The 11647-nt window shown below is 37.6% G+C and overlaps 1 protein-coding gene across 2 annotated transcripts in view; it reads right to left on the minus strand.

Annotated features, from left to right (window-relative positions):
* The window catches only part of slc10a7 (solute carrier family 10 member 7), a 187179-nt gene that overhangs the window by 22219 nt on the left and 153313 nt on the right, over positions 1-11647 (minus strand). Inside the window, exons 8-9 of one of the 2 annotated variants that reach the window (XR_007955873.1) lie at positions 7470-7586; positions 764-878 (exon numbers count right to left, since the gene is read on the minus strand). Coding sequence is in view for 1 of the 2 variants with exons in the window: in XM_052010338.1 (XP_051866298.1) it covers positions 713-878 (166 nt within the window). In the remaining variant the exon portion in view is untranslated. Of the gene's footprint in view, positions 1-712; positions 879-7469; positions 7587-11647 lie in introns of those variants that run through there. The other variant, XM_052010338.1, reaches the window with a different exon arrangement.

Genomic DNA, 11647 nt, shown 5'->3' on the forward strand with positions numbered 1-11647 from the left:
GGCATCAAGGCTGGGGATGTTGGCCTGGGAGAGGATGATGATGATGGTTTTGCTTTGGAGGATTTTGTAGATTTTGATGTTGCTTCTCCAGTGCTTTGAGGTGCCTGTTGTATATAATCCACGTTTCAGAAGCTTACAAGAGATCAAGTTTCACTGCGGCCAGGAAGGCCACAAGCTTAATGCTGTGTTCAAGGACTTGATCTTCAAACATTCGTTTCCTCAGAAGGCCAAAGAGCATGTTATTGTATGAAGGTAATGATGAATTTTATCATCTATGCCTGTGACCCCTGTGAAACCATTCCCAGCATTGCTGCTGTGCATACAAGAAAAATCTAAAAATCTTGAGAAACAAAATATATTTCAGTTCCTCTGGTTATAATTTATATGCCTCTCCTGAGCTAGGGAGTTTCTGCACATTGGAAAGAGAGAGTACTATCACCTATTATTAGCCATTTATAAGCAAAATAAAACTAACCCATCAAAATTACTTCCTTGAATTTTTTCAACATCATAGCCAATAGTTGTGCTCTAAGAAAGTGACACCAGAATCGGGAGGATATCGCATGGGCCCTATATCTATCTATCTATTTATAGGCCATTCATTTTTTACAACTTATCGTGTGATCTAATCCTGGATTGCTAACAAGGATCTACTTACAATTACAAATGAATGAATATTATGAATTCTTATTGAATATTATTCATTACTTACTTATACAAACAATTAATACAAGACTAAATGTATCCAGGTCAATTTTTGGATTGGAGAAAGTATCACAAAATGTTGAATATATGATCATAAGGAGCACACAGCTGCTAATAGCACCAAACGGTGGCTTCCTTCTTTCAAGCCAATCCTTGATGTATCGTCGAGCAACCTGTGGAAGAAGAAATCAGCAGATTATGTTGCTAGGGGGTGAAGTGAGTCAAGTTGGGCATCACAAAATAAATATGACAGTAGAATGGCATTAAGGACATGGACTAATTCCACTGGTGAACACAGTGGATTTCAAAGCTTTCCAGCTGCACAACTGTTCAGGGTGCAGGGGAATTCTAACAAGAGTACATTTTAAACTATATTCAAACACATCCTTAATTGTAGCAGATACTCTTTGCTAGCTGCGACAGAAATATACCCATTAAGCTTCTCTTAAATTTGTATTCTCTACTGGCAAAAATGAATACATAAAGCAACTAGTTATTCCTCTTCACGAACAACAATTTTAGCTCAACTTCAGGATTGGAAATATCTGACATTTGGAATTTCATAAAGATGAATAATCAAAAGTGATCCTTAGAACATTTTAATATTTAAACAGCTGGTATTGCACTAGGTTTCTCATTAAATTATAACTCGTGCTTGAAAATCAAAAGTTGTGGGATCTTAAATAATTTAATCTCTGAATATTCAGTCTAAATGTAAACCTGTATATAATGACACCAAAATATTTTAAAGTAGGAGCATGATCACTTGAAAACTAACCAAATGAAGTAAAAATCATATTACCAATAAAGATACCAATTCTGTTAATTCAAACATGAGGAAATATTTTTTGATTTGTATTTCAAACATCTTTTCAACTTTAACAAACACAAACAACTTACCAACATACATTAAAATTGGAACCAAAATAATGTTGCTACGTGATATTGAAACTTATAAAGTAGAAGTCAAAAACACTACTTTGGGACCAGATGACATTTTCACATACATCTCTTCTGAGACAAAAACTTTTCAATGATTAAACAAAAATTTTGCATTAGTTCCATTAAGTGAATATGGATAATGTCTCAGGTTACAATGTTCACTTTTACACTTCTGAGTATATCCATTTAAGGTCAATACATAAAATAAAGGGAAACAAAATAAGTGGCATTTAAATACAATGGTCTGTTAATATAAGCAATGAGTATTGTTGATCAGTCAGTAACTTCAATATTTATCATTATACGAAGATTACAATCTGAATTAAGGACCAAATTATACTGGGTCATTAGGCAGAGAAATAAATAACTCTAATGTATACCCATATTGCATAGTAAACAACAACATTGGACTGGTGCCCCACAAACTCACCAAACAAAGAGACCCAAAAAAGATGCTATTTCGTGTACATATTTATGCAAAGATCACAGAATGCACCTCTTGCATCAGAAATATCACAGGCAGCCACAGACTTTACAGAGACTCATGCTCATAACTAAAGAATGTGCCTACGCAGGCTAGGGTTCATCAAGACAGTTCTACACTGAGATCTGTAACTTCCTGTGATCTCAGATACAGGTTTACACATTGTGCTTGGGCTGCTTAGATCATGGAGATCAAGGTCACAGCCGCTCTCAGCTTCCTAGTCTGTGGATTACTCCAGGTTGCCCTTGCTGATCGATGCCACAAATTTCTCAGACTCTATACTCAAGAAGGTATAGAGTCTTACTTAATCTACTTTTCCCTTCTGCTCATATGAATTACTTAATCTACTTTTCCCTTCAGCCCATATGAACAGGAAGAGTGGGCACGTGGATTTGCCAGCATTGCAAGCTTTCTCAAAGGGCAAACATTCATAGACTGCATTCTTGTAGTATTACTCCTTGCAGAGCTGCTAATCTCAAGTCAGGAGAGCCTGATTGTATAGACTTGGATGGTCTCCATGGTCTCCTCACACAAAGAAGATACCTCCAGTGATTACTGTTCTCCACCAGCCTCTCCAGGTCTTTGAGTCCTTGGGAGCACTCTCTCTCCCTTCTCTTATATTTACAACATCCATTCTAAAACCACAAGCAATTTCCTGTAGCTTATATTCTATCTACATCTCCTTAAAGGCTGACTCCCTTGGTCACAAATGCGAAGAGCTTGCAATAACATCAATAACTCATGCTGAAACTGACACATACTAGAATTTCTACACTCATGGATTTGATCATTGTAATGTTCAGCACAAAACAAACTCAAATTTTGTCCAGAATTAGTAAAAAAATTATCCAATGCTACTGGTTTGCCTGTGAGGTTATGATTGATTTTCTGCATTAAATTTATGTTACTACTGTGAGACTGTTTAAAAATTTGTGATTGAGGCATTCAGTGTATCCATTTCAAAAGGATCTAGACATATGAAAGATGTTTGAAAAGTTTAACTGAACACTTTTTAAATGTAATAACTAAAAAATGTTATTGCATTGTAGAATCATCAATTAAAATGGATATTGATGAAAGTCACAATGATGAAACATATTGAGATTTGAGAATTTGGGGCCACAGATTTCTCTGCTTTTAAAGGGAAGAGTTAGGGTTAGTATGACTCGGTAGAAGGCCATTCAGCCCAGTGGATCCATGTTGGTTCCACAGAGCAATCCCGTCATTCTCCCCTCTCTTTTTCTGTGTAGCCCACTACTTATTCTCTCCCACATGCCCACCTACTGTGATTCTTTTGCCACTCATTGGCTTTAAGGGATAATTTACAGTAGCCAATTAAAAGATAATTTACAGAAGCTAATTAAGCTACTGGCATATCTGTGGGATGTGGGAGGAAAGTGGAGCATATGACAAAATGTCATACAGTTATGAGAGGGAACATGCTGACTCCACGCAGACAGCATCCAACCTCAGGATCAAATGTGGGTTCCTGGAACTTTGAGGCATCTGTATTAATTGCTGTGTTACTGTGCCACCCAGTTGAATTTTCCAAGTGACACACATGACCCAGAAATGTTTGCTATCATGCCTCCCACATGGATGAGTTGACCTTCAAATGATATCTAAAGATATATAATAAAATAGAAGTTCTGTGTCCCGCACATAGCACCGTAATGAAACAACCTTGAAATCTGAAATTTAATTTGCAAGTTAGGTTTACCATTAGGTTGTGCATTACACACTTAGTTTCTCTAAAGTCCCCATAAGAGCCCTTCCATAGCCCAAAGGGGGCCTAATTTTAATTTCCCCTGTTGAAAATTAATGTTTTTTGTGCATATAGGGCAAGAGCTTTAATCTAAAGCTACGTAAACGGTGGCGCAGTCTAAAATATTTTAGAAGTTATAACGTCACAAAACTCCTGAATGTTTCCATTGAAAATTAGTAAGGAAGGTGTAAAATTTCTGGTCGATCGTTTTTTCTTCAACCAGCTAAATTAATTAGTGATTATGTTTATTTAAAAAATCCCCTAAATATATTTTTTAAAAGATAAACATTGTTTTGATTGTTCACTTAAGTGTGCATTTAGAAAATGGTCAAAGAGTATATTTTATAGAAGCAAATCCTCTTGATCATGCCCAAAATGCTCAAAAGACCACACTCAAAGCACTTTACAGAGAAGATGTTTTTGCTCAGACTTTATTCTACCATCAAGTTCCCAAATATCATACATGGAATAATACAAAAAAGAATTAGGCAAGAAGTAAAATAGGAGATGATGTACCAAATGAGCCTGGAATTAAAGCAATTGATGCCACTGAAGGCATGTATACTGTACATCCAAGTCACTTTGAATTTTATCTTCCCTTACTTTTACATGAAATTAAGGGACCACAATCCTTTGAACATTTACATATATGAAACATACAAACAGGCTTCCAGCTAAGAGGAACATTAGAAGATGAATACAACATGAGAAGAAGCATCTACAACTCAATCCCCAAAGATGATGCTCAATATGTTGCTATAACATTGCAAGTATATGCCATGTCAAATCCTCAACAACTATGGAACTATGGGACAATCACAAAGAGAGCCTTGCTGAAGACATTGTGCATGCAGCTCAAAATCAAAACCAAACCAAGGTTACTCTGATGTTATTTTTAATAAGGCATTAATTCAAATTGAAGACAAGATGAAGTCTTTGGTGGACCTGACCTAATTACTTTTAGTCTACCTGAACCACAAAGAGAAACTGAAAATTCATGCACCAAATTTCTGCAGGAGACCAGCTATGATTTAAACCAGTTACATGAATACTGTATGTCTGAAAGAACCAAGTTTAGTGAGATGCTAAAGAAATGCCTTAGATACTATTACAGAGGCTGTTGACAATGACCAAGGCATCATTTTGTTTTGGATGCTTCTGGTGGAATGGGAAAAACTTGCCATATTAATCTACTTTTGGCTGAAGTTCGAAGACAAAACATGATTGTCCTGGCCATGGCATCATCCGGCATTGCTTCAACACTTTTGACGTGGGGAGAAATTGCATATTTGGCTTTTAAACTCCCTTTGAATTTGACAAATGTGGAGACTTCAACAAGTAACATTGGTTGGGGAAATGCAGAGGCAAAAATTCTAAAAGACTGTAAACTTATTGTCTGGGATGAATGTACAATGGCTCACAAAACAGCCATTGAAGTATTAAATCAAAAGTTGAAGATCTTAGTTTAATTAATGGAGGTGTTACTTTAGTGCTAGCTAGAGATTTTCATCAAATGCTACCAGTAAGTCCATGAGGTACTAAAGCAGATGAATTGAAAGCCTGTATTAAAGTATCATATATTTGGGAAAATGTTAAAGGATTACACTTGAAAACCAAATAAAGTGCACTTGACAGGCAATCATCTGCGAGGGAGTTTGCTTTGAGTTTACTTAAATTAGGAAATGGAGAAATTAAACAAGACTCAGCAGGAATGGTTTTGATGAAAAATTTGGGCTGAATTGTTACATCATCTGATGCAAGCTGTTTTCCCTAATGTCACTCAACTCTATTTTAATTACCAATGATTGCGTGAAAGAGCAATTTTAGCACCAATAAATGATGCGGTGAAGGCCATTGGATAAAGACATTCTTTTGAAGCTTCTGAGACAACCTGTACAATATAAATCTATTGACAGTGTGACAGACATTGATGAGGCTGTACACTTTCCTGTTGAATTTTTAAACTCTGTCACCACCTGGTGTGCAATCACATAATCTAGAGCTAACAGAATTTGCTCCAGTCACACTACTCTGGAATTTGGATCCACCAATATTACGCAAAGGCTCAAGATTATTGGTTTAAAACTTATTACTACCACATGTAATTGAGGCTACAATAATGACTGGTAATGTTGTTGGGGAAAACGTCTTCATCCCTCAGATACCAATTATTGCACCTCATCTACCTTTTCAATTTAATTGACTTAATTGACTTCAGTTCTCCATTCAACTTAGTTTTGCTATGAGCACAAGGACAATCAACCTTAATCTCAAAACTCAATGTGTTTCACATCGTTAGCTGTATGTTGGTTGCTCCAGATTTGGAAATAAAAATAATGAATACATTTCCACACCAGATTCAAAAGCAAGATATATAGTGTATTCTGAATCACTTCGACATTGAAATCAAGTAAGTTTGCACATTGTGCATAGGTACATAACTACTTAGAAAACCAAATTAAAATATAATTCTTGTATACATTTTGATTTTCAATATGTATTTTTAAATTGGTAACAAGATTAAACTACATAATTTTAACGCCCCCCCATTAGATTATTCATGGCATAATTATATATTTATGTTAGATTTTATTTCATTTACAGGAAGTATTACAAAACCTGATTGCATGGAAATAAATACAAACATCTTGATTGCCAGCATAATAACCTGAGAAGTAGTATTCCCTGAAAGAGGTTCAGTCAAATTTGAAACTCATAGAATTAAAGGCAAATTTGGACTAGGTTAGGAAATTGGCTGTGACAAAGGTGGGAAGTAGTGGTACTCAAATTGGCAAGGTGTGATTTTAGGTGTCCAGCAAAGATCAATATTGAGGCAAAACGGTTCACTGTATTTATTAGCAACTTGAATGATGAACAGAAAGCCATATATCCAAGCATGCCAATGACGTAAAGATTGGCTGCATTATAAGCAGTGTAGGTAAAAGACTAAATAATAGAAGAGGTAGGAAGAGAGTAAATGAATGGAGTTTAATGTGGGCAAATGAAAGGACATCTGCTTTGGAATGAAGGTAGATAGAACAGAGAGTTTCCTAGATCACAGAAAATTTACAACATAGAAGGAAGTCATTTGACCGATTGTGTTTGCAGGAGCTGAGAAACAACTGCCTGGCTTAATCCATCTTCTAGAACTAGATCTGTAGCCTTGCAGGCCTTGGCTTTTCAAGTACGCATCTAAATAATATGTAAATGTAATGATGGTGTCTGCCTCTACCATCTTTTCAGGGAGTAATTCCCAGACCCTCACCTAACTTTATTCACCTCAGTTAAGTTCATTTCAGATTCTCAGTTCCAAAGAAAACAACCTTTACATTCAATCTTTCCTCAGAGATGCAATTTTCCAGTGCTCACAATTCTTCTCTGCACCCTCTCCACTGCAATCACACCTTTCCTGTAATGTGGTGACCAGCAATGCATGTAGTATTCAAGTTGTTGTCAAACTATTGTTATATACATTTCTAGCACAACATCCTTATTCTTATATTCTGTGGCTCAGCTAATACAGGTAAGCAACTAGCATGCCTATTTAACCATGTTATTGACATGATCTGCTACCTTCAAAGATCTGTGGATATATACTTCCTTTGTTCCTCTGCACCAGTCAATATCTTCCTGGTTATTGTGGCTTTGTTGTCTTGTTGCAGCTCCCCAAATGCATTACCTCACATGGATCTGGATTAAAGGAAAATAAAAATGCAGATGCTGGAAATCTAAAATAAAAACAGAAAATGCTGGAAATACTCAGCAGGTTAGGCTGCATCTATGGCAAAAGAAACAGACCCAGTGTTTCAGGTCGAAGACCCTTCGTCAGATCTGGATTAAAATTCCATTTGCCATTTTTCTGCCCAAATAACCAGATCATCTACAAGTTCCTGCAATGTAAAGCATTCTTCCTCACTGTCAGCCACATGAACAATTCTTGTATCAGTCCTGTGTATTCATATCTGAACCATAAAAGCAAGGGATCAAATGCTAAACTCAGTGGGACGACATTGGTAGCAGCCATCCAGGCAAAGGAAATTTTATTCTTTGCTTACTGCCATTGAACCAATTTCAGGTCCTATTTGCCATTGTTTCTTGTCAAAAGCCCTGTAAAAATTGATGTAAACTACATTAAATATACTGTCTTCTTCGGTCATTCTCGTTACTTCCTTTAAAAAAAATCAAGTTCTTTCCTTAAAAAGTACAAGCTGACTGTCCCTGATTATTAATTCTAATAATTTGCCCACATCCAAATTAAGCTAACTAGCTTATAATCAGTCAGTTTACTCATTTCTCCCATTGTTACCAGTCTTCCATAATGTTGACACATTCCCTTAGCCATGGAAGATTGAAAAATGATGGTCAGAACCTCTCCAATTTCCTCCTGTCCCTTTTATTTTGAAAGTCTGGGATATATTTCATATGGGCACAGTAATTTATTCAATTCAAATTATGCTGAACCCCCTAATACTTCTTTTACTGTATTTATTCCTTTCCAATAACATGTATCCTATGTAACTATAGTATTAACACCAGACTCATCTTTTGTGCAGTCAATCCCAAAGTGTTTCTTCGGAACCTTACGCACATCCTCTGCCTCCATACATTAGCTTTTTGAACCCCAATTAGTTATACTGTTGCTCCTTATTTACTAACAATACATCTTTGGATTTTCTTTGATTTTACTTTTCAGTATGTTTTTCATATCCTCACTTTGCTTTCTTTTCCTACTTTCCCTTTTAACTTCACTCCAATACTTCCACAGAATTGTAGAAAATTTACAACAGATGAGGTGGCCATTTGGTGCATGCCTCTGCCAAACAAAAAATAGCTTCCCAAGCTAATTCCCCCTTCCAGTCCCTCGCTCTGTAGGCCTTGGTTCTTCAAAACACATCTAAGTACATTTTAAAATATGATGATAGATTCTGCCTCTACCACATATACTATAGGCATGAGATCCAGAGCCCTACTACATTTTATGTGAAAAGTTTCTTTCTCACTTGCCCTCTTGTCCTACTAGTTCTTCTATCCCTCTTAGACTGTTCAGGTATCTTATCACATACTTAACAGTGTCATTGCTTCTTTTTTGTTCTTTAGTTCAACCTAGTGGGTCATACTTAATGATCCTTTTGACATGATGAGGGAAGCAGATTGATTAAGTGGGCAGGACATCATAAATTTCTAAGCTCTTCAAGGTCGTCTCCTGTATTAAGCTCTTGCTGTCTCAAATAAGCTTCTTCTGGGATGAGAGGGTTGTCCTACCAAGAGAGACCAAATGGAATTCCCCTGAGTTTAGAAGAATGAGCGGTGACCTTATTCAAACATATAAGATCCGAACAGGGCTTGACAGAATAGATGCTGGGATATTTTCACAAGTGGGAGAGCCTCAACATAGGGACATAACCACAATATAAGGGGCCGGACACTTAAAACAGGGGCACATAGAAATTTCTTCATGCAGAGGATGGTGAATCTATGGAATTCTCTGTGCTGGCGGGTGATGGAAGCTGGATCATTAAGTGGAACTGAATATTTAAAGTGAAGGTGGATAAATATTTGATAGTTCAAGGAATAGAGGGGTAAGGAGAAATGGCACAGAAGAGGTATTGATACCAGCATAGATCAGCCATGATCATATTAAATGGTGGGGCAGGCTTGAAGGCCTACTCCTGCTCCCATTTTCTTGTGGTCTTTTTCTTGCCTAAATTTGTCAGACCCTTGCAGCATGTTAAACCTGAACACCTTGAATGCCTCCCATTGCTGAGTCTGATTTACCTTCATGTGGCTTTTACTAAATCACTTCTCAATATAGTAAAATTGATCTCAATGTACAATTGTTAATCTTTTTCCTTTTCTATACCTATGCTAAATCTAAATGAATTATGATCACTGCCACAAAATGATCTCCCACTGATAATCCTTCCACCTGCTAACACAAAATCAAGAATTGCACTTCCTTTCTCATTGGGCCAGCTACATACTGGCCAGATGAGTTCTCCTGAATGCAAATTTGAAATGTTGTGCTCTTCATATATATTACACTAACTGCATCCAGTTAATAAGAACAGAAGAAATAGGAACAGGAGGAGGCCAACTGGCCCGTTGAGCCTGCTCTGCCATTCATTAAGATTATGGCTGGTCTGGCCATGGACTCAGTTCCATCCATCTGCCTTTTCCCCATAACCCTTAATTCATCTACTATGCAGAAATCTATTTAACTATGTTTTAAATATATTTAGTGAGGTAGCCTCCACTACTTCCCTGGGCTTAGAATTCCACAGATTCAATACTCTCTGGAAAAAGCAGTTCCTCCTCATCTCCATCCTAAATCTACTCCCCGAATCTTTAGGCTGTGTCCCCTAGTTCTAGTCTCACCTACCAGTGAAAACAACTTTCCTGCCTCTATCTTATCTATCCCTTTCATAATTTTATATGTTTCTATAAGATCCCCTCTCATTCTTCTGAATTCCAGTGAATATAGTTCCAGGTGACTCAATCTCTCGTCATATACTAACCCCCTCATCCCCGGAATCAACCTGGTGAACCTCCTCTGCACCACCTTCAAAGCCAGTATTTGTTAATATTAGGATAACTGAAATTCTTCACTGATACTGCTCTCATATTTTTGCACTTTTCAGAAATTTCCTGAAATTTGCTCTTCCACGTACCTCAGACCATCCCAACAGCGTGACTGCCCTTTTTCAGAATAAGGTTTATTATCACCAACATTACTGCATGTCGTGAAATTTGTTGTTTTGCAAGACATAAAGCCCACAAAATAAATAAATAAATAAATGGATGAATAAATAAATAAATAGTGCGAAAGAGGAATAATGAGGTAGTGTTCATGGACCATTCAAAAATCTGATGGCGGAGGGGAAGGAGCTGTTCCTAAAACGTCAAGTGTGGGTCTTCAGGCTCCTGTACCTCCTCCCCGATGGTAGTAATGAGTAGAGGGCATGTCCCAGATAATGAGGATCCTTAATGATGGATGCTGCCTTCTTGAGGCACAGCCTCTTGAAGATATCCTTGATGATGGGGAGGGTTGTGCCCATGATGGAGCTGGCTGAGTCTACAACCCTCTGCAGCCTGTTTCGATCCTGCACATTAGAGCCTCCATACCAGGCAGTGACGCAACACCAGTCAGAATGCTCTCTACTGTGCATCTGTAGAAATTTGCAAGTCTTTGGTGACATACCAAATCTCCTCAAACTCCTAATGAAGTAGAACCACTGCCGTGCCTTTTATGAATGCAACAATGTGTTGGGCACAGAATAGATCTTTCAAGATGTTGATGCCCAGGAACTCGAAGCTGCTCACCCTTTCCACTGCTGACCCCTCAATGAGGACTGGTGTGTGTTCTCTTGAGTTCCCCTTCCTGAAGTCCACAATCAATTCCTTGGTCTTCCTGACATTGAGTGCGAGGTTGTTGTTGCGATACCACTCAACCAGCCGATCTATCTCACTCCTGTATGCCTCCTCATCGTCATCTGAGATGCTGCCAACAACAGTGGCTTCAGTGGTGAATTTATAGATGGCATTTGAGCTGTGCCTAGCCGTACATTTATGAGTATAGAGAGAGTAGAGCAGTGGGCTAAGCACACATCCTTAAGGTGTGCCTGTGTTGATTGTCAGTGAGGAGGAGATGTTATTACTGATCTGCACTGACTGTGATTTCCCATTAAGGAAGTCAAGGGTCCAGTTGCAGAGGGAGGTACAGAGGCCCAGATTTTGAAGCTTGTTGATTAGTA

This window comes from Pristis pectinata, chromosome 2 (assembly GCF_009764475.1).
Source record: "Pristis pectinata isolate sPriPec2 chromosome 2, sPriPec2.1.pri, whole genome shotgun sequence".
Lineage (NCBI taxonomy): Eukaryota > Metazoa > Chordata > Chondrichthyes > Rhinopristiformes > Pristidae > Pristis > Pristis pectinata.